General features: G+C 44.5%; 1 protein-coding gene across 1 annotated transcript in view; it reads left to right on the forward strand.

Annotated features, from left to right (window-relative positions):
• Positions 1-1,585: 1,585 nt before the first annotated feature.
• LOC308376048 (transmembrane protein 132D) overlaps positions 1,586-24,032 on the forward strand; it is a gene marked incomplete at both ends in the record, with an annotated part of 73,291 nt that continues 50,844 nt past the window's right edge. The window contains one exon of the mRNA XM_080852297.1: positions 1,586-1,658. Within this exon, the coding sequence (XP_080708423.1) occupies positions 1,586-1,658 (73 nt within the window). The remainder of the gene's footprint in view (positions 1,659-24,032) is intronic.

A 24,032-nucleotide genomic window follows, 5' to 3' on the forward strand; every position in this document is an offset into this window, starting at 1 on the left:
GCATCTCAGACACCATGTCAGCACATTTTAAATTGAAGGAAGGGAATGTTTTATGTGTGTTTTACATTTATGTTTTATAGTTCTCTGTTTACTAGTGTTTTTTTATGTTGGTATGCCTGCCACGAGGTTGTGTTCCTGTGTTGTTATTGTGGTGTTAGCAACTGAGCCAACATTTTCTGTCACCCTGTCTCGCTTACCCCCTCATCTCTCTCTCCCTCCCCAGGAAAATCTAAACTCCTGATTTGGTGTGGCCAGAACCAAAGGAACATCAGATTACCAGATAGACGTTCAACTGCAGGAGTACAATCTTTGTAAACATAAATAAAATGTTTTATTTTATTTTATTGGAAATGACTTGTTATGTCTTGTATTGTCAACCACATACTGACATTTGTATAACATTCTCCCAACCCTACAAAATGGTGCAAAGGATTAAAAAAAGGTGCAAATCACATCACACACTAACTATTCTCTCTAGGCTACAGCAGATTTAATAACTGCCTGGTGCATAAGGGACCATCTTAGAACTGGATTCAAGGGAACTAACATCTATTCAGCACTTACTACATGATATAAATTAAGAATAGTGGGAGAACTGCAAAATAAAGTAATTTCCTCATAAATATATAATTACACACACAAACACAGCGAGAGAGCGAGAGAGAGATTGGGGGGTTGATTCGAATAAAACGCCATTCGTTCTGACGCCACAAGAGGACGCTGATAAGCCATTGAACAGTCTTTAAACACATTGACACAGAACCACACGTGTTAATGAATATGCCACGGTGAGCAGTCCGCGAACTTTCATTTATTTTCCCGCATTTCCCTGGTCTGTTATTATAATCATTTTTCTCGCTCTCTCCATTTCTCTGTCCCCCCCCCCCCACCCCCTTAGTTTCCTTCACTGCCTCGACGACCCGTCTCTTCTCTGCTAAGTACTTAATCGTATTGAATCGCCGCAATTCACCAACAAGCGCAAATTCGTGTTGTCCGATCACAGCACAGAAGAGTTCTACGATGGCGACAGTCGGGCACTCCAGTTGATGACGACGCAACAATTTGAGACAGACTATTTTGCCAGCACACGAGTGGAAGCAGAAAGGGACAATGGTCAAAGTTGATAACACATCTTTGACCTGAAGTGGACAGCTCTTCATGTTGTTGGCGGACGTCTCCGGCTTGGATTTTATCGCTTGTCTCTTCTTGAGTCACGACCGGGAACATTCATTTCATTAGGCTATGAACTAAGAAAGGTTTGGGCTCTTCACACGGCGCTACATAGTTGAATTGGAGAGCTTTATTCGCCGTGTGAATTAGTCATCTATCGGGACTTTGAACAGTCCCGTTCCAAGACATCCCCAGGCTGAGCGCGCGACGCCTTTTTAAGACGCTCAAATGAGTGCGAAGCTGCGGGCCTGAGGTGCGCTCACACAGGTGGGGAATTCCCAGGTGAACCGCGCAACCTCTGAATAACAATGAACGGTGTCCACAACATATCGGCGCCGGCTCTGTCAAACTCGTAAAGGGACCCTGACAACCGGGACCGTGCATGGGATAAAGTAGGGTCGCATCGGCTGCCAAAATGAGCATTTATTCTCACTTGTGGAGGATTTTACAGATAATCTTGGCGACCATCCTCACGGTCGTCACGCAAGGTAAGCTTGTTGGCTTAGCTTTAATGCATCCACACCACCACCTTCATATGTTAAAAAAATTATATTCCTGTTGTTTTTTTAAGTCAGATATTGGGAGAAGTCAGCCAGTCAGTCAGTCAATCAACTGTATTCAAATAATCGTTTTTATTTAGAAAGGGAGATACATTATTCTCTCTAAATGAATGTATAACAGAATATACACGTGTGACTTTGAAATGCTGAATGGATGAAAGCACATTTCAGTAAGGACGTAGTTCCTGTAGGTTGAGTCATAACCCGGTTTTGCGGTAGTTGTTGTTATCCTCTATACTTTGGCCAGTAACCTACAACCATGTAACACCCTTAAGAGAACTTAGGGGACATAACACAGAACCAGTTACTTTTCACACACACAAACTGACACGGGGAGCGAATATCTCAGTAAACCTAGAATGGCACCGGAAATACAAAGCCATCTGAAGATGACACATTCTCCCTTTTGAATGTTAGCATTACTTGGGCCCCGAGATTAGGCATTTGACTATAGTAGATGGTAGGAAGCAGGATTGAGAGAGGCACAGCATTTGGTTGCTGGAACACCCATTGCTGTCAAGTTCTGGTGTGATGAAGGTCCTCTCCTATGCTGTATGGCAGTGAACAGCGAGGTCTGTGGTGATTAGGCTGGTAAGACTGGAACAGCAGTTACTGTAAGGCCCCACAGTTCAAAGAAAACCTTATGCACTTCATGCTTCAAAGTGTTTGTGGCATTTTAGCTAAGGCTACGTGTTTAACTCATTAGTCTCACCAACTGAACAAAATCCACGTTCAAGTTATGGAGCCTCTAACTGCTACTTGGATAATTAATTGACTATGGTGGCACTTAGTGGGATGAGACCTGAACTGTGTACTGTATGTTACTGTCCATTGAACTCCATAAAGTTAAATTATTCAGGCTCTAGCAGGAAGATGATCGTCATTAAGTCCTGTGTTAGACTGTTTCTAAGCACTTGTAGTGTTCTGTCCAGTGTTGGACATATGGGTTTAGTTTTGGCAAACAGGTTCAGTTAAAATAATAAATAGGGTTGAACTTGAAGGAGGGCTTGGGGGCATTGTTTACCGTAACAAATAGTGAGAGCTGGAGGATGGGTGCATTTTGGGAGGTGAAGTGTTTCGGTCTTTAAGTCTTTAAAAGGGTTTAACACAGCATAAAAAGACATTCAACAGCAGAAGCAGGGATATAATGGAGAGTCAGCACAGTGTTGATTACCTTACACTGTCCTCTGTCTTGATTTATCGTGCATGGCACTGGCAGCTCATGTGTTTTGGGGCATCTTTGCTTACTCTGTCTTCTCAGTACAGATGCCTCATATGATAATTAATCATGAGGGAAAACAATTGCATGAAAGAATAATACAGCTAAATGTGTTAAAAATCATATTATTGAAGCATCATTAAATGAACGCTCTACCAATTATCCAGTTAACCTTTATAAAGTGCAGACCTGTGGGTTCGTATGTTTAATAATGAGTGTCATAATGAAACATTAGTGTACCTTAATGACCAGAGATTACACTAGCTGCAAATCCTCTCCAGCATGAGTGAAACGAGAGCCCTCAAGAAACAGGAAGAAGCTGACACTTCTCTGGATGTGGCCCAGTTCTGGTCCACTTCTGGCGCAGAGCTGCTCTCCAGTCAGCTGTAGTCTGAGACCACCGAGGCGCCCGTCGAGTGGCAGCTTGCTAATACGACTCTGTGCTTTAATTACACGCTGCCGCTGCAGCAAGCAGCAAGCAGCCATTTAATGATAATCATAATAATGATGATTATACGTGTTGCCATAGAGATGCTTTGCTGCAAAGCCCATAACAGCTATGAAGAGGGCTGTTTTCAGTCCAGGCGTCCGGCCTGAATTAGGATAAAACGACTGGCTAAGGGGATGACAGACATATCCTCATAAAAAAAAATATTTTAAAAGCAGCTTTCTGATTCTCATTGGATAGAAATCCCCACCAATCCACGCAGAGGTTTAACCATCGCTCAACTAACCGCTTTCCTCTCATCTCTCTCTCTCTCTCTCTCTCTCTCTCTCTCTCTCTCTCTCTCTCTCTCTCTCTCTCTCTCTCTCTCTCTCTTTCTCTCTATCATCTCTCGCTCTGTCAGTGTCTGACTCGGGAGACATTCTCACATGCAGGTTGTTTTCCAGATTGATTTGGTTCAGCCAGGTCGCCTGTGTCTGATGATCCCCAGGTAGTTTTCATGATTACAAAAAGCACCCTGCAGTCTTGTGCTAGGGTCTAGCAAAAGTACACTGCAGTCTTGTGAGGAGATAGGGAGAGATAGATGAAGAGAGAGAAAGAGAGGAGAGAGGGAGAGATAGATGAAAAGAGAGAGAGAGAGAGAGAGAGAGAGAGAGAGAGAGAAAGGGAAAGTGGGACTAGCAAAATTCGCCACAGGAAGGTACCCATTGACTTCTCTCCCTATTTTTTTTATATCTTTTCTTTGCTCCTCTCTTCTTCCTCATTTGGATAATTTGTCATTTTCTTCCTTTATTGTCCTCTATCAAATCTTTTCATTTTGATTAATTTGCAGTGAGTTGCAGGACTGTCTGAATGAAAAGTGGCTTTTTTTTAATGGTGCAGGCGAATGGATGTTTCTTTTGTCATCTATCTCCTCTCCCTTCATCTATCTCTCCCTCTCTTCTCTCTTTCTCTCTGCCTCCCTCTCTCATCTCTCTCTCTTCATCTATCTCTCCCCCTCACCTCTCTCCCTCCCTCTTTCCTCTCTCTCTCATCTCTCAGTCTCCCTTCATCTATCTCTCCTCTCTCTCTCCCTCTCTCCCTCTATTCATCTATCTGTCCCTCTCTCCTCTCTTCATCTATCTCTCCTCTCTCCTCTCTCTCTCCCTCTATTCATCGATCTCTCCCTCTCTCCTCTCTTCATCTATCTCTCCTCTCTCCTCTCTCTCTCCCTCTATTCATCTATCTCTCCCTCTCTCCTCTCTTCATCTATCTCTCCTCTCTCCTCTCTCTCTCCCTCTATTCATCTATCTGTCCCTCTCTCCTCTCTTCATCTATCTCTCCTCTCTCTCTCCCTCTATTCATCTATCTCTCCCCCTCACCTCTCTCCCTCCCTCTTTCCTCTCTCTCTCATCTCTCAGTCTCCCTTCATCTATCTCTCCTCTCTCCTCTCTCTCTCCCTCTATTCATCGATCTCTCCCTCTCTCCTCTCTTCATCTATCTCTCCTCTCTCTCTCCCTCTATTCATCCAACTCTCCCTCTCTCCTCTCTTCATCTATCTCTCCCTCTCTCCTCTCTTCATCTATCTCTCCTCTCTCCTCTCTCTCTCCCTCTATTCATCTATCTCTCCCTCTCTCCTCTCTTCATCTATCTCTCCTCTCTCTCTCCCTCTATTCATCTATCTGTCCCTCTCTCCTCTCTTCATCTATCTCTCCTCTCTCCTCTCTCTCTCGCTCTCTTCATCTATCTCTCCCTCTCTCTCTCTCTGACTGACTCTGACTAGCTGAAGTCTGTCCTCTTCCCTGGTGAGATTAAAATACATCTTGACCTAAAAACACTGACCCTGTTCCTCGCACGTAGGCAGCGCCCTAGGCTGTGTGTGTGTGTGTGTCTGTGCTGTGTGTGCATCTGGGCTGTATGTGTGGTGTGTGCATCTGTCCTGTATGTGTGTCTGTGCTGTGTGTGTATCTGTGCTGTGTGTGTATCTGTGCTGTGTGTGTATCTGGGCTGTGTGTGTATCTGTGCTGTGTGTGTATCTGTGCTGTGTGTGTCTGTGCTGTGTGTGTATCTGTGCTGTGTGTGTATCTGTGCTGTGTGTATCTGTGCTGTGTGTGTATCTGGGCTGTGTGTGTATCTGTGCTGTGTGTGTGTGACGGCTGTGTGTGTATCTGTGCTGTGTGTGTATCTAGGCTGTGTGTGTATCTGTGCTGTGTGTGTATCTGGGCTGTGTGTGTATCTGGGCTGTGTGTGTGTGACGGCTGTGTGTGTATCTATGCTGTGTGTGTATCTAGGCTGTGTGTGTGTGACGGCTGTGTGTGTATCTATGCTGTGTGTGTATCTAGGCTGTGTGTGTATCTGGGCTGTGTGTGTATGTGGGCTGTGTGTGTGTCTGGGCTGTGTGTGTGTCTGTGCTGTGTGTGTGTATCTGTGCTGTGTGTGTGTCTGGGCTGTGTGTGTGGTGTGTGTATCTGTGCTGTGTGTGTATCTGTGCTGTGTGTGTGTGACGGCTGTGTGTGTATCTATGCTCTGTGTGTATCTGTGCTGTGTGTGTATCTGTGCTGTGTGTGTCTGTGGGCTGTGTGTGTGTGACGGCTGTGTGTGTATCTATGCTCTGTGTGTATCTAGGCTGTGTGTGTATCTGGGCTGTGTGTGTATCTGTGCTGTGTGTGTATCTGTGCTGTGTGTGTATGTGGGCTGTGTGTGTATCTGTGCTGTGTTCGGTCCGTGCTGTGTGTGTGTGTCTAGGCTGTGTGTGTATCTGGGCTGTGTGTGTATCTGTGCTGTGTGTGTGTCTAGGCTGTGTGTGTATCTGTGCTGTGTGTGTATCTGTGCTGTGTGTGTATCTGTGCTGTGTGTGTCTGTGGGCTGTGTGTGTATCTGGGCTCTTGCTCGATCACCTGCCTGTGCGTTGGTGTGGCACGTTCACGGGTGCGCTATTCGTAGTCAGGTCACTCTTGGGCCGCTCGCCACATATGCCCGCCTTCATTAGTACCAATTAATCTTCGCGGGGGTCGGCCGGCTCGTTAACTCACACCGCTGTGCTACCACAGCGCACTAATGTGTGACAGAGCAGAAACATGCTCACTGGCACAGAGGATCTTTTCATCTGGTTGCCTATTTTAACATTTATGCATTAAGACAGCTGAGGGTCATTTACGTCAAGGGTCCTGGGACCTGGGACCTGGGACAACTGATTCAGAGATTCCTCTTCTTTATCGCTAAGCTAAGTATAGTATTGATATTGTGCATGTTAACATGTTAACTGTTTTGTTGAGTTGTCAAACTGTAGCCAGTTTCACTGCTAAGGTCCAACTTTGTCCAACAGAGTGTAATAGTTATCCTCAGTCTTCTTAAAGTTACATGGAGAAATTAGAGTTGAGACAAATTAATCTTCTGTTTCATTGCATAGGCGGAATCACAGAGCATGGTAATTTGTTTCACAGATAGGGCAAAAGCTTCATTGCATGGGTGGGGTAAAGATATAGGGCAAGGCACTTCATTGTATGGATGGTGCAAAATCACAGGACAGAGAGCGGTGTATTGTGTGGATCAAGCTAAAATACAAGGCAGAATACACCATTAACATCCACCCTTGTAATAGTCCACCTCTGCGCACCTGCACCAAGCTATTGAGCCCCTTCACTCTCCCACTGTGCACCCTGATACATTATCTCTCTTTCTCTCTCACTGTTGCTCTCTCTCTCTCACTGTTGCTCTCTCTCTCACTGTTACTCTCTCTCTCTCTCTGTTATGCTCTCTCTATTACGCTCTCTGTCTTGCTTTCTCTCTCTCTCTTAGCTTTTTAATGTCCTACCTGTAGTGGAACTGCTCAGAGAGATTTCATTCTCACTGCTCCACAGCTCTCGGTTATGCAAATATGACGTGCCCTCTGCTAGTTCACTGAAGGGTAGACAACACCTCTCCCATCACCCCCTCCCACTCCAGGGAATGAATAGCCACTTGAGTGGCACGCGGGGTGTTATGGGCGCCATCAAAACTGAGGGTGGGCAGGGCTGCGCCCAGAGGACGTAGTGGCGTGAAGCGATGGCATGTGAAGTGGCTGGCTTAACTTGGGCTGGACGGGTGGATGGAGGGCTGCCAGCTTTTTAAATCACTGCAGCAGTCAGCGTGCTGTTAGAGAGAGAGAGAGAAAGAGAGAGAGAGAGAGGGACAGAGAGAGAGAGTGAGAGAGAGAGAGGGAGAGATAATGAGTGAGAGAGGGAAAAAGACAGCGAGAGAGTGAGAGAGAAAGAGAGAGAGCGAGAAAGACAGAGAGAGAGAGTGAGTGAGAGATAATGAATGAGAGTGGGAGAAAGACAGAGAGAGAGAGAGTGAGAGAGAAAGAGTGAGACAGAGAGAGCGAGAGAGAGGAGAGCGAGAAAGACACAGAGAGAGAGTGAGAGATAATGAATGAGAGCGGGAGAAAGACAGAGAAAGAGTGAGACAGAGAGAGCGAGAGAGAAAGAGAGAGAGGGAGCGCAAGTGGTTGGTGGCACCAATAGAGAGATGCAGAGGGAGGGAGTGAGAGAGAATGAGAGGGAGGGGTAGAATAATAGAAAGGAGTAGAATTAGAGGTTGAGTGAGAAACAGAGAGAATAAAAGAGAATGATAGACAGAATATGAGAGAAAGAGAGAGGGTGTGATTGAAAGAGGGGAGAGTATGAAAGAGAGAGCGATGTTGAAAATAACAGAGAGATTGATCTAGAAATAGAGTGATTTTCAGGGAACGAAAGGCAGGGAGAGCAGTGACTCGATAAGCTCACTTAAAATGGCAGTTTGATGAACAGATTAAGTGCTGAGGTGGAGGCCATAACCTGTTCTCTGTTTGTATAGCACAGCAGCTAATGTTAGCTTCATGCATTTCCCTATGGCGGATCAGACACAAAAGAAGATCATTTAATGCAGAGATCACACTCTACAAAGTGACACATGTATCGCAATTGTGTTAATGTTGCGGTTCAATGTTACAATATATTCAATATATGTTTATCTTTTTACTTTAAACGACTGTGAAAATGTGAATGAGGGAAGAGTTGTGTCCACAAACTGGATGTTAGAAACGTTGCGTCTACAATAGTTATATAGCACATACATAGCAATAGCACTAAGTTAGTTACACATTTAAAAAATATCTATATTAATAAAGAATGTATTTTTCATAACTGATCATTTAACAATTCTTTGTGTGAATGATCATCACATTTTTGTCTTACAACCCTAGCAGACAACTTTTAAAAGTAGCTTGCTTTTACCTCGTGTTCATTCATTCATATTTTTCTGAGAGGATGACCCCACTGGACAAAGTTCAATTGACCTCCAACTGGTAGCCCGAGGGCTTTTCTGTCTCTAAATCTTCATCTCGTCGTCTGAAGCGCCGGGATGAGCAAGACATTGTTTTACCATTAGGGGGGCTGTGACAGAACCGGAGAGGACAGTGATGCATCGGAGCCTCCATCATGGTGCCTTCAATGTCAGACAACTGATGGATGGCTGGAAAAATCGTCCTAAAAGGAACTTGAAAGCTATCACATTAGGCTTGTTTAGGTACTACATCTCTGCCAAGCTGTAATTTTACTGAGGCCAGCGTGTGTTACATTGCTTCTACTTGGTTGCACACTCCGCTCCAGACACACTTCAGTACTACCTTGTACGGTGCTTTGGACGAAAGCATCTGCTAAATGTAATGACTAAATGTAATGTAAATGTACCTTGTTTTTCACAGTTTCTCTTTGCCTTAAACAAAGTTCAGACAGAGGCTTGCTAAGCCAAAGTGACATGTTCACCTTATTTATCTACCATTTTTTAGACGGATTCATAGATTCATAGATTCATCTAACTACAGCCAAAAAACACATTCATTTAGGGCAAGTGATTGTACAACCCAGTACAGAATATTCTACAAGTGATAATCATAGAAAGAACATGCTCCTTCATCCATTTATTCCCTCTAAAAGCGGGCTGCAATTCCACAGTACCATATTGGGCTCTAGAAGGAAGTGTTTTCTGACTTCTATTTTAGTGGCCTGTAATCTGATATAGCACCAGCTGGTCAATTTAGGAAAATGTATCCCAGCTGACAAGCCAACATTGGAGTGGGTTATTACAATGAAAAAAAAAAAGATCACTGGAAATGTTAAGCCATAACTGTCCCTCTTTAGATTTTCATATACTTTAATGTTTTTCTTTCCTCAAAGGAATGATTGCATGCAAACAGTAACTGCTTTTCGGCCCAGTGGGGATCAAACAGAAAAGCCTCACATAACCCACTGCAGCCTCCAGTACAACTGAGATAGCCCTGCAAAACTGAGCCCAAGAGCAACACTTTACTTACTTTACTTTACTAAGGAACCTAACGCATGGCACAGATACATGTTTTTCATCAGTATGTGGGTTTCCTATGTGGTCCCGTTGATGTTGTAAACACCTATCTCCCTAAACTTAGCTTGGTGTTGTTAACACCTATCTCCTTCAGTTGAGACTACGTCTACACAGAGCCTGGATTGCCTGAATCCGGAAACATTTTTGGATCCGGTACCTATTTTTATCGTGGCCACATTGAGCCGTGTCAAGAAAAAATCTGCGGAGTGGTTGAATCCGCTGTAAAGACATCATGAAGCATGCACATAAAGTGACAGAAGACAGATGTCGAGATCCAACTAGCAATTTCCCGATTACTGAGCGACTTCTCTACCACCTGAAATCACTGTTACCACAGCACTTAAACAGGAATAGTTAGAATCGCGCTCTTCACCATAACCCTTGTTGGTGTTAAGTTACTGTTTTGAAACTTCCGCCAATAATACAAATCTTTTCACGTCAGATTTGCTCATATAGGTTATTGCTGACACTTTTAAAAAATGGTTTTGAACAATGGTCTGATGCAAATAGATTAAACAGTGATAGATTAAAGTGTGGCTTGTTAATGTCATCCCTTTCCTAACCAGCTTCTTAACAACATCGATTTAGTTTATCTTGTTGCAGTTATGAAGTGACACAGTGGGAGTTCAGGCTGAGGTTGCGAGGCATGGGGCTTGAGGCGTTCACGTGAGGCAATGACATCATTGGGTTAGAAAGTGTGCAGATCGGGTGTCCACACCAACACGGATCCGCTGGCGGGTTCGAATCTACCCACTCTGGAGACCGGATTCAAAAGGTTGCGGATTAAGTGACCCAATCGGCCGGGTTCGTGAGGACAAGAGGCCGATCCAACAACATTTCTTTCCGGATTCAGGCAATCAAGGTTCCGTGTGGACGGGCCCTGAGCTTGGTGTTGTTAGCACCTGTACTCACACCTGTACGTTCCAAGAGGTTGTACCACAGATGATACTCAACCATGCATGAACGTTCTTTCCCATGGACGTTGCATAGATGTTCTTCCAGTGCTGATCACCCAGGTGATTGGGTGAAGTGGTGGGTGTGGAGGCAGATGTTGTGGGTGGAGGAAATGCACCTCCTTCCACCAGTTGAGCTTGGTGCTGTTAGCCCCTTGCTCTACCAGTACTTTCCTAAAGACTGTACCACAGACAATGCTCATGTTCTACCCCAGTGATCTGGTGAAGTGGTGGATGTGGTGCGATGTCTGTATCGGCTGGGTGGATGAAAGGATATAGAGGGCTGGGGGAGGCTGTGCAAGGCTGGGGGTTGGCCTGGTTGGACAGCTGCTGATCTTGTGGGCCAGAGCCAGTGGGCTGTCCCAGTGGAAACAGCTGGCAGAGGGATTTGCTTGTTGTTCAACAGTCAAAATGGGCAGGGCAGACATAGGCAGACACTCACTCTCTCTTACGCACAGACACACAGACACACACTCACACTCACTCTCTCTAACACACAGACACACACACACTCTCTCTTACACACAGACATACAGACACCCACACACACTCACTCTCTCTTACACACAGACACACACACACACAGACACACACACACACACACACACACACACACACACACACACACACACACACACACACACACTCACACTCACTCTCTCTAACACACAGACACACACACACACTCTCTCTTACACACAGACATACAGACACCCACACACACTCACTCTCTCTTACACACAGACACACAGATACACACACACACTCACTCTCTCTTACACACAGACACACACACACAGACACACACACACACACACACACACACACACACACACACGCACACACACACACGCTCAATGGTGTTTTGAGCCCTCAACTTCGACTGCCAGGCAGCGGCTGCCTGGAAGGTGGTTCCGCCCCCAAAACTCTTATCCAATCAATGTGCTTCCCACCTCCAAACCTCTGGTTCCGCCCCCAAACCTCTGGTCCAATCCAAACACTTTGAGCCCAAATTCAAACTTTCTGTATAGTGCTCTCATTCCAGCTCCAACTTCATTCTACCTCTCAGCAACGAGTGAAAGCTCCAACTTTACAAAGGTATGTAGCTAATATATTTCTATTTTAAACATGAAATGGCTAATTGTGTTTGCTTCAGGGCTGTACATGTAAGATGGGCCAGCTAATGTTATGTTTAGCATGCAATATGTTAACCATATTTAAAGATAGATCGTGCTAATCTTAGCTGTGGTAATGTCTTTTCAACCTGCTAGCTAGCTCAATCTGGTTAAAACATTAGGTAACAGTAAGCCTACAAAGTAAAATGTATTACTGTAGATTAATCACTGTATAAAATGGGCCGGCTAATGTTATCTTTACCATGCAATATGTTAACATAAAGATAGATTATGCTAATCTTAGCTGTGGTAATGTCATTTCAACCTGCTAGCTAGCCAAATCTAATTTTAGCTGTGGTAATGTTATTTCAACCTGCTAGCTAGCTAAATCTGGTTAAAACATTAGGTAACAGTAAGCCTATAAAGTAAGATTAATTACTGTAGATATGTATTTAAGTGATTAATTACTGTAGATATGTATTTTAGTGATTGTTAATGGTTAGTGGTTATCTTTCAAATGACGTTGAGCTGCTTTGGAATAAGGGTAACTCTCAGGCAGCCAATTGGTTTTAGATACCTGTGAGGCACTTGATGTTGAGACTGGTTGACTACCAGGCTGCTTACTAACACTGGGTAACTCTCAGGCAGCCAATTGGCTTTGGGTGCCTGTGAGGCACTCGATGTTGATACTGGTTGACTTCCAGGCTGCTTTGGAATAAGGGTAACTGTCAGGCAGCCAATTGGTTTTAGATACCTTTGAGGCACTTGTTGAGACTGGTTGACTTCCAGGCTGCTTACTAACACTGGGTAACTCTCAGGCAGCCAATTGGCTTTGGGTGCCTGTGAGGCACTCGATGTTGAGACTGGTTGACTTCCAGGCTGCTTTGGAATAAGGATAACTCTGAGGCAGCCACCAGTTGTTGTAATAGGCTTTTTAATAGACTTCATACAGGTGACTTTGTGACAGCCAGTGGAGAGGAATCTAGGCATGGTGGATTAACGTTATGCTTTAGACTGCTTAACACTGGCCATGTAGCCTACAGTTCAGGTCATCACAAGATAAAATAGTTTAGGATGTGTGTCTCAGGGAGTCATAGGCTTATGTTTTCATACTTTTTCCCCGTTTCAGGCAATGGAGAAGAATTGGCTGAAGTCAATCGAAGATGGCTTAAAGAAGGAAAGGGACCCTAGAATCAAGCAATCCTTTGATATTCTTGAAGGGAATATTCCTGAGGATTTTTTTGAGGAAATTAGATTTTTACCATTTTCACATTATTCTGTATAAACTTGGTTACTGTGTGTATGAGTGTTGTACTTGGCCTTGGCCTTTCAATAAAGAATACGTCACACCCCATCAGTCATGTCTCTCCTCCATCATGTGTGTCCTCTGATGATACATTTTTTTTAAATAATTAATGTAAGTTGGGGTTTCATTAACTTGTGACACTCTACTGGAATAAACCCTTATGTGCAGCTGTAGAAATAAGTGTTGAAATTTATTTATTTCATTTCAGGCCCAGCTAGCTAAATGATCAGACTAGTTAAATCAAGATGCCAAGTTCAATACACTTCCAATTCATCATGTGTTTCCTCTGATGATACATTTTTTTTAAATAATTAATGTAAGTTGGGGTTTCATTAACTTGTGACACTCTACTGGAATAAACCCTTATGTGAAGCTGTAGAAATAAGTGTTGAAATTTATTTATTTCATTTCAGGCCCAGCTAGCTAAATGATCAGACTAGTTAAATCAAGATGCCAAGTCAATACACTTCCAATTCAATACACATACACAGTGATGTAGAACATCTAGTTATTTTATTAATTAACAACAACAAACAACAGATTTTTTTATTTTTATTGTTAATGTTTGCGATGTGTGTGTCAACACACTTTTTAAAAACGTCAACTACCACCTCTACCATTCCTGGTCCCAAGGTGAGTGTAAGGAGTCCAAAATCCTCATTTGAGCACACCTGGTTGGCGAGGTGCTGGAGCTGTTGTCTGGAGGAAAAGATAAAAACATAAATTCAGGATAAATAATGTCTATTATACCTGTCAGAGCCCAGATATAGGATGTGGAATATTGCAAATTACTTGAACTCCGTGGCTCTCCCTGTGGCCATAGTGGGGTTTAGAGCAGGCAGCATGGCCACTTCTTTAAAATCAATGGCTGCCTGAGAGTTACCCTTATTCCAAAGCAGCCTGGAAGTCAACCAGTATCAACATCGAGTGCCTCACAGGCACCCAAAGCCAATTGGCTGCCTGAGAGTTACCCAGTGTTAGTAAGCAGCCTGGAAGTCAACCAGTCTCAACAAGTGCCTCAAAGGTATCTAAAACCAATTGGCTGCCTGACAGTTACCCTTATTCCAAAGCAGCCTGGAAGTCAACCAGTATCAACATCGAGTGCCTCACAGGCACCCAAAGCCAATTGGCTGCCTGAGAGTTACCCAGTGTTAGTAAGCAGCCTGGTAGTCAACCAGTCTCAACATCAAGTGCCTCACAGGTATCTAAAACCAATTGGCTGCCTGAGAGTTACCCTTATTCCAAAGCAGCTCAACGTCATTTGAAAGATAACCACTAACCATTAACAATCACTAAAATACATATCTACAGTAATTAATCACTTAAATACATATCTACAGTAATTAATCTTACTTTATAGGCTTACTGTTACCTAATGTTTTAACCAGATTTAGCTAGCTAGCAGGTTGAAATAACATTACCACAGCTAAAATTAGATTTAGCTAGCTAGCAGGTTGAAATGACATTACCACAGCTAAGATTAGCATAATCTATCTTTATGTTAACATATTGCATGGTATAGATAACATTAGCCGGCCCATTTTATACAGTGATTAATCTACAGTAATAAATCTTACTTTGTAGGCTTACTGTTACCTAATGTTTTAACCAGATTGAGCTAGCTAGCAGGTTGAAAAGACATTACCACAGCTAAGATTAGCACGATCTATCTTTAAATATGGTTAACATATTGCATGCTAAACATAACATTAGCTGGCCCATCTTACATGTACAGCCCTAAAGCAAACACAATTAGCCATTTCATGTTTAAAATAGAAATATATTAGCTACATACCTTTGTAAAGTTGGAGCTTTCACTCGTTGCTGAGAGGTGGAATGAAGTTGGAGCTGGAATGAGAGCACTATACAGAAAGTTTGAATTGGGGCTCAAAGTGTTTGGATTGGACCAGAGGTTTGGGGGCGGAACCAGAGGTTTGGAGTTGGGAAGCACATTGATTGGATAAGAGTTTTGGGGGCGGAACCACCTTCCAGGCAGCCGCTGCCTGGCAGTCGAAGTTGAGGGCTCAAAACACCATTGAGCCACACACACACACACACTCTCTCTTACACACACACACTCACACTCACACTCACACACATATACACACACACACACATACACACACAGTCACTCTCTCCTACACACACAAACACACACACACACTCTCTCTCTCTCTTACACACACAGACAGAGAGAGAGAGAGAGAGGGGTGGGGCATAAACATTTGAGAAAATCACTTTACGTGTGTCATTACTGGGGTGGAGGTCTGGCTGGTATTCTATGGGGCCGACATAAAATGACTGTGTGGCAAATTCTATTATTGAACTGAACCCAATGGAGAAAGAGATGTAGACAGGCATCAGAGAAACGGGGACAGAGAAAGAGAAAGAAGGATGAGAGAAAAAGAGTTGGAGGTAAAAGAGAGGAGGGAGACAGAGCTTTATATAATTTATATAATAAAGAGGGAAAGAAATGAGAATAAGAGGGTGATGAAAGGAAAGGAGATAAAAAGATAAAAAGAGAGAGTTAGAGGAGTGAGAGAAAGAGGAGAGAGGAGACTACAGCCATGAGTATCTGCTTGTGTGTCCACACAAGTGCCTAAGGTACTCATCACAGAACACAGACCTGCCAAGGAGTGTTTCACAAATCACATGGAGGAGAATACCGCTGCAAAAAAGGGAGAAGATACTGCCTCAGCCTCTCTCCCTTGAAGAGATGTGATTGAGACATGCAGCGAGAGTGACACTAGGGAGTGAGAAAGAGATCGAGAGAGACGAGTTTGAGGGCACTTGAAAAAAATGATGTGTGGCAGTGAGTCTCATGAGACTCACCACCAGAGCTTGTGAAGACTCACATGCATGCATACACACGCGCACACACTCACACATGCACATACATGCATACATACACTCTTGCAGATACTCATGCACATACACACATACAGTACATACAGACACATATTAGCATACACGTTTGTACATATGTGAACACACGGATACACACACGCACACACATTCAGTACAGTAAGTGTGCATACACATACACAAGCAATGCAGGCACACACGTTTTCACACACCACCGCTTTTCCTTTGGCCTTTATCTGCAGGCGTCAGCACAGATTGAAGGTCTCTCAGGGCGCGCTCAGTCAGTTATATCCAAATGTGAAGTGTATAAGATGCCCCTTATGCCCCCTCAACTACCTTTTCATGTGTGTGTGTGTGTATGTGTGTGTGTGTGTGTGTGTGTGTGTGTGTGTGGTTGTGTAGAAACGCAGCTCTAAGCCTCTGGAGGAGACATTACAGTAAAGCCAGTGAAAGCAAAGGAAACAGATGTGAACGGCACGCAGATAGAACACTCATATGCACTCCATTATAGAAGCGCTACCAAGGATCCTGTTGCTGGTGGCAACCAAGCAGCGTTGGTGCATACTCCTGTATGTTCAATGTTAAGTGCAGTGTTTGTTAGTGGGCTTCGATGGGCAATCAGGCAGGAGCCGTGTGATGTGAGAAGAGGGAAATGTTGGGAAACTGTTTGCCGTCCGGTCCCCCCGATCCCTGGCCCACCAATCCCCCACCCCACACCTGATGCCCTGCTCTGAATGAGGCACCACGGGTATGTAAACATCCTCGGTACACCTGTACTTGCGGTACACCTATACTGCTCGTAAATGTTTAAAGGTTTTGGAATGACGTTACGTTTTCCCCTCTGGCGACCCTCCTGACGTGTTGAGAGCATGGTGACCTAGCGGAGGGTAGGTAGAGGATGAATGCCCCATCATCAACTATTGATGGGGAAGAAAGCGTTGCGCTAGGGTCGATAAATCATACTACACCCCCCCCCCCCCCCTCCCTAACCCCACTCATTCAGATTTATGCATGACCTGAGAGTTATTCATCTCCCCTGGGGTTGGCCGTGTCAACACTCGCATGAGTTAGTGTTTGGAAGATGATTATATTTGAGATTGGTTCAAATTATGCATAATTCATTGAGATGTACCTGCCCGTAAACACGTTAGCACGGACAGTTAGGTATTAAACTGTTGTTGGACCTTGTCTGATTTTTTTCTCTTTGATAAAATGAAGGCAGTACAACACTCACTCCCATTCTACAAGCAATGTTTGTTCATGCCGCCGGCTCTAAAGCAGACCATGCTGGGACATAAAGAGAAAAATGGAAAAAAAATAAAAGTCCCTGTTGTCTTTTTTAATCAGTACTAGGTCAGTAGGTGCGGCCTCTATGCGCTGTGTCTCCTTCTTCAGTGGATGAGTGCCGCAGGAAAGGGACCTAACCTTCCCTAATCCTGTGTGTTTGTTGACACTGTCATAGGGCAGTAGCTTGTCACATGAAGGCAGAGCAAAGCTCTAAATCCTCCCCCCCCTCCAGTCCCCCACCCCCACCCCCCGCCACTGATGGTGGATCTGAGCAGAGGGACGTGACGGCTGCCAAGCCCTCGAACATGGCATGGCTGCCATAAATATTACTCCCCCCACACACCACTGATGAGGCAAAAGGAATCAGTGTGATAGGAGTGTCTGAGACAAAGAGGGGTTCGGGTCCAGAGGTGTTGATCAACAACACAGCAGTAAATACATAATGTAAATAATACACAATATCATTAATACTTTTGAGTAACGTTATTTACAGCAAGTGGTTGGAGTACCAGTTTGGTTGATACAGAGGAGTTTATTCCATGGCAGTGCAGTCGTGCACACACAAACACAGAAGCACACACAGAGTTTCACGGCTGTCGTAAGCACTGGGAAAAGGTGGGCAGCAATCTTGTTATATGTCTGTGGGTAACAAGAGCAGAAACTTGACACCCGAGATATATATATACATGTGGCCATTCAGCAGGGTGACGAAAGCTTTGGCAAAAAGAGTGTTGAGAAGGAAAAGGAGAGAGAGAGTGACTGGCCTTTATTAGCAAATTCTTCTACTACCCTAGCCCCCATGTGTGCGTCAACCTATGCCTATGAGATGTCTATGACACTAGAAACAGTTTGTATATGTTGAGTCATTTAGTTGATGCTTTTGTGCTCAGATTGGAAGAAACATTATACTGCAGGGTCCTTCCATTACCCCAAGGAAAGGTTTATATGTATCAACTTTGAAATACTACAGTTGGATTGTAGGACTCAATTCCTAAAGTCTGTCAAAATCGTTTGAGAAAAATTACTTAGCCTACTGTCTTCTGCAGAACTAATATATACTCATATGCACATATATATATGAGAGTGAGAGAGAGAGAACACTATTCTAATTGAAATGCACTTATTTATCTAAAACACATAAGCTCATTTGCACTCTACAGGAGAGGACTGCCCTCACTTTACAGGGTCTTCCTGCTGTGGTAATGATCACTGTGTTAGCGAGACTGTAGTGATTTACTGCCTCTGAAGGGGCTCTGGGAAGGGATATAAACTGAACGAGAACAAAGTGTGTGTTTGTGTGTGTGTGTGTGTGTGTGTGAGATAGAGGTAGAGTGTGTGAGTGTGTGTGTGTGTGTGTGTGTGTGTGTGTGTGTTTGTGTGTGTGTGTGAGAGAGAGATAGAGGTAGAGTGTGTGAGTGTGTGTGTGTGTGTGTGTGTGCTTGAGAGAGACGGAGGAAGGAGCCTGGGAGCGCTGTCAACCCCGTTGGTCTATTTCAGAACAGTTTGACTATGAACACTCGCATCAGATTCAGTCAGGAATTCAGTGAGGCTTACGGGAGGCAGCGTGACAGTGTGGGTTTCTGTCTCTGGCAGAGTTGTCCAGGCACACTCAACTCGGGAAGCAAGTTTCTGATACTCAGTTATTTCAAACACACAGAAGTATGGCTATGCGGTATGCGCGCACACACACACACACACACACACACACACACAAACACACACACACACACACACACACACACAAACACACACACACACACACACACACACACACACACACACTGACTCACTCACTGACTCACTGACTCACTCACTCACTCACTCACTCACTCACTCACTCACTCTCTCTCTCTCTCTCTCTCTCTCTCTCTCTCTCTCTCTCTCTCTCTCTCTCTCTCTCTCTGTTTCACTGTTGCTCTTCTTCTGAAATGCACCAGTTATGATCTTTTTCCCCCCTCTTCTCTTTATCTCCTCGTTCTCTCTGTCTCTCTCTCCTCTCTTTGTATGCAGCCTGATTAACTGTGTTCTCCTGCAGCTGGTGTGAGTGGCTGGGTTGCAGCTGTAATCTGTAATCTGCCATAATGGAGCAGGGTCATGGGGCAATGGTGGCCCTGACTGGAACTCTCTTCTCTCTATTGTGTGTGGGATCACCTCCAGACAGAACGTGCGGACCGACACACAGACACACAAACTCACTAACTCACACATACACACACACACACACACACACACACACACACAAACACACACACACACATATTACATGTATTAAAATGGCTGAGACACAAGCGGAAGTGTTTTCTGTCTCCACTGATGTATAGTGGATAATGCATATAGGGGTTTTTACATGCTTAACCAGTCAATTTGCTCCTCTCTCTTGTGTGGCTGGAACATGAATTGCATTACGGTTTACAAAGGCATTTAGAATGACAGTGATGGTTGTTTAGTTTAAAAACAGCACTTTGTGGATCCCCCCCTAGTTTATAATACACTGCTGAATCTTTTACGGCATAGTATGTATGCTCCGTTTTTTCCTTAAACAACGAGGGTGGTATTAAGGTGATTCATGTTCCACGTACATCTCCATCTCATCAAACTGGGAGATTGAATTGCTGCAGGTTTCTGAAATGCAGGCTGTTCCTTTTTTTTCCTTGAGTAAAGCGTAATATGTCATCTCTTGTACCGCTCCCACCTGTCCAATCCTTACATTCCTAATTCACTTAGACTCCCTTAGCAAAGCTGGAGCCATAAAGCTGCTTACACAGCTCAAGGCCTCTTGAATTCCCAACGCTGAATTTGGTGGTGTATGTGTATAGTGCAGTAGAGTAACTATTACATTTGTTATATTTCATCAGCTTGTATCCTACCTCGGCCAAGAGCTTCTGAGGACAAACAGAAAGCGTGTTGTTTTTTAAGGTCTTCGGCTCTCTAGGGGACACACATGGGTTTGTTTGAAGAGCATGGGACATACTAAAGATTCCAATAGATAATAAATACGTTAATTATATCTATAACTAACTATTATATCTATCTCTATTTACATATAAAAGATAATAATTTAAAAATATATAAATTATTACTTAACTTTTATTAACCACTATTATAACTATAATCAACTATTTATAACTATTCTTATTAAATATGCTACTAAAAACAATAGGTAAACTATTTTTATTTAACAAACATTCAACAAACTCTCAACAGGTCAACAGTTAAGCTTAATTTTTAGCGTCAGCTATCATTACCTGACCTTAACCCTTACTACAAATCTAAGCCTATCTGCACTTTTCATTGAGATGAGATGGTATGTGATTCAGTCCAGAAACCACAGGCACACCACAGAGACAGCTGACATGAAATAATAAGGGAGACTATGACATAAAGAGAGCAAAAGAATCATATTTTTAAAAATAGACACAAGCAATGAATGAAAGGAAGGTTCAAGAAGGGGAGATGAGAAAAAAATGGACAGTGAAGAGAAACGAGACATGAAGGGCGGGTGAGAAGAGAAGCTAATGGCACATGATTACTCTCGGTATAATCACCGGTGACTTCTGCGTTGGGGCACGGGGCGGTGCTTTAGAGCCCGGCTGACACTGATATGCCTCTCAGACCGTGCCACGCTGTCTGCTTAAAAGCCCTCAGCCTCCTCTGTTTCCTCAAGTCAAAGCATCAGCAGCAGCAGTGTCAGCAGCAGCAGGAGCAGCAGAAGTAGCAGCAGTGGTAGCAGTGTCAGCAGCAGCAGGGGTAGCAGCAGTGGCAGCAGTAGCAGCAGCAGCAGCAGCAGAGTGGTAGCAGCAGCAGAAGCAGCAGAAGCAGCAGTAGCAGCGGTAGCAGTGGTAGCAGCAGCAGAAGCAGTGGTAGCAGCAGCAGAAGCAGCAGTAGCAGCGGTAGCAGTGGTAGCAGCAGCAGAATAAGTGGCAGCAGAAGCAGAAGCAGTGGTAGCAGCAGCAGAAGCAGTAGCAGCGGTAGCAGTGGTAGCAGCAGTGGCAGCAGTAGCAGCGGTAGCAGTGGTAGCAGAAGCAGAAGCAGTAGCAGTGGTAGCAGCAGCAGAAGCAGTGGTAGCAGCAGCAGAAGCAGAAGCAGTGGTAGCAGCAGCAGAAGCAGTGGTAGCAGCAGGGGTAGCAGCAGTGGTAGCAGCAGCAGAAGCAGTGGTAGCAGCAGCAGAAGCAGAAGCAGTGGTAGCAGCAGGGGTAGCAGCAGCAGCAGCAGTAGCAGTGGTAGCAGCAGGGGTAGCAGCAGTGGCAGTAGTAGCAGCAGCAGCAGTACCAGCGGTAGCAGTGGTAGCAGAAGCAGAAGCAGTGGTAGCAGCAGCAGCAGCAGTAGCAGTGGTAGCAGCAGGGGTAGCAGAAGCAGAAGCAGTGGTACCAGCAGCAGAAGCAGCAGTAGCAGCGGTAGCAGTGGTAGCAGCAGCAGAAGCAGTGGTAGCAGCAGCAGAAGCAGCAGTAGTGGTAGCAGCAGCAGAAGCAGAAGCAGTGGTAGCAGCAGCAGCAGCAGTGGTAGCAGCAGGGGTAGCAGAAGCAGAAGCAGTGGTAGCAGCAGCAGGAGCAGCAGAAGCAGAAGCAGTGGTAGCAGCAGCAGCAGCAGTAGCAGTGGTAGTAGCAGGGGTAGCAGCAGTGGTAGCAGCAGCAGCAGCAGCAGCAGTAGCAGCGGTAGCAGTGGAAGCAGCAGAAGCAGCAGCAGTAGCAGTGGTAGCAGAAGCAGAAGCAGTGGTAGCAGCAGCAGAATCAGTGGTAGCAGCAGCAGAATCAGCGGTAGCAGCAGGGGTAGCAGCAATGGTAGCAGCAGCAGAAGCAGCAGCAGTAGCAGTGGTGGTAGCAGTGGCAGCAGCAGTGGTAGCGGCAGCAGCAGCAGTGTTAGCAGCGGCGGTGATAGGGCCCATACGAAGCTTAGCACTCACAGTAGAGCTTTAGACTGGATGATAAACGGAGACGGAATGCAACGCTTGGGCTGAAATGAATCAGGCGTAGAGACATGTGTGACCGCCGCGGATGCTTATCCTCTGCTAAGGCTAACGGAGAACAGTGTCTCAGTGCACTAAGTCATGGACATATCCTCAATCCCTCACCACCTATCACAGAGGGGATATGTGCCCTCTCCCTGACCTCCTCACCTATTTCATCATACAATAGCTATGATTAGGAGTGCACTTGATCCTTGGCATGACCCGTAAATCCAGGTCCTGGGTAATGTCTTGAAAGCAAACCATGTCTGACCATATGTGGGCTTTGCCTGTGAATGTTCGAGGCATTTGACTTCCAGGTCAACAGTCTCCAGGAAAACAACACTTAAGAAAATAAAAAAAAGATTGTTGACTATAACCCCGACTTGGGGTATTACATGCAGATTATGTGAAAAGATGGAACCAGGGCTTTCACCTTAATGATCAGGGCCCGCTCTGTCCGCTCCGCTCCCCGTTTATTGAGTTGTAATTGGATTGTTAATAGATTTCCCCTGGTAGGCTGCCATTACATATGATTTCCTGGAAACAATAAAGCCCTGCTTGCTGTTATACTTTTAATACATGTACAATTTTGTCCCCAGACCGAGGGTTTATCACTGCTTAGATCACAGAGGTCACTGCTTAACTCCATGATGCACAAGCTCTTCCTCACTACACTGTTATTAGTATCTTGATGCCTTTTCCAAGCTATACTTCAGAGGATTGTTTTCTAGGGAAATCAGCAACAAAAATATGAAAAATGATGAACACAGACAGCAATTTGACCTTTACATTTTAATCAATGTCCGTCCCCTCTATCATCTATATTGTACATAGGGGTTAACAGTCTGCTTCATGTAGGGTCGCCCATCTCCTTTCGTGAGCAATCCCTAAGGTCCCCAAGGTCAGATACAGTGGGAGGGACAGAACATCTGTCACTCTTAGTAGGCCTGTCCGTGGAAACAAAACTCTCCATTGTCATTTGCCAAGTAAGAGCCATCATTGATTTAATTGAAAATACTTAGACTGTCAGACAGACTGACCCTGAATGACATAACAGTTCAGCTCACATAACAGTGTTCTAGATACCCAGAAAGCAAGCATGTATCAAAGTCAAAAGTCAAATTCAAAGTCAAAGTAGCTTTATTGTCAATTACTTCACATGTCAAGACATACAAAGTAATCGATAGAACGTTTCCCACTCTCCCACGGTGAAACATATAAAGTGCACAGGCACAACATTTCCTAGTACTAAGTAGAACATACAGACAAGACATTACATAACACTAAGTGGAACATACAAATAAAAGTACAGCAGCATAGGCTTTTGAAATGTATCCGCCCAACAATGTATTTTGGTTGGGACCCCAATGGTGGAGTGCCACTTCTGGAACACACTTGGACCACCATCATCTTTGGTTTAACTGGGCGCGGAGAATATATCATAAGAAAATATCATAACATTTTTGCAATTCATGGAAATTCTATGTAAAATATCAGCTCCTAAACAGAAGTTCATGGTACTAGAAGCCCATCAAGATGAAATGACTTGGTCAATCCAAAACTTGACGCATTAGTAACATCTTTAAAAATGTTAAGGGTGAAAATGAATGAAGTAAATATTAATAAAGAAAAAAAGTTTGTCTGTAACTCACCAGCAGACAACTTGAAAACCGAAGAGCAAAAGGCCAGTGGATCGCCAGCTCTCCCCCCAGTGGGCCGGCAGTAGCCTCAACTGCTTCCCAGACAGCACATGGCCATTGTGATTCTGGTTCCTAATCTGCTGCTGGTCATCTGGGTTGGATCCAGTCCA

Source organism: Sprattus sprattus (assembly GCF_963457725.1).
Source record: "Sprattus sprattus genome assembly, chromosome: 15".
Classification (NCBI taxonomy): domain Eukaryota; kingdom Metazoa; phylum Chordata; class Actinopteri; order Clupeiformes; family Clupeidae; genus Sprattus; species Sprattus sprattus.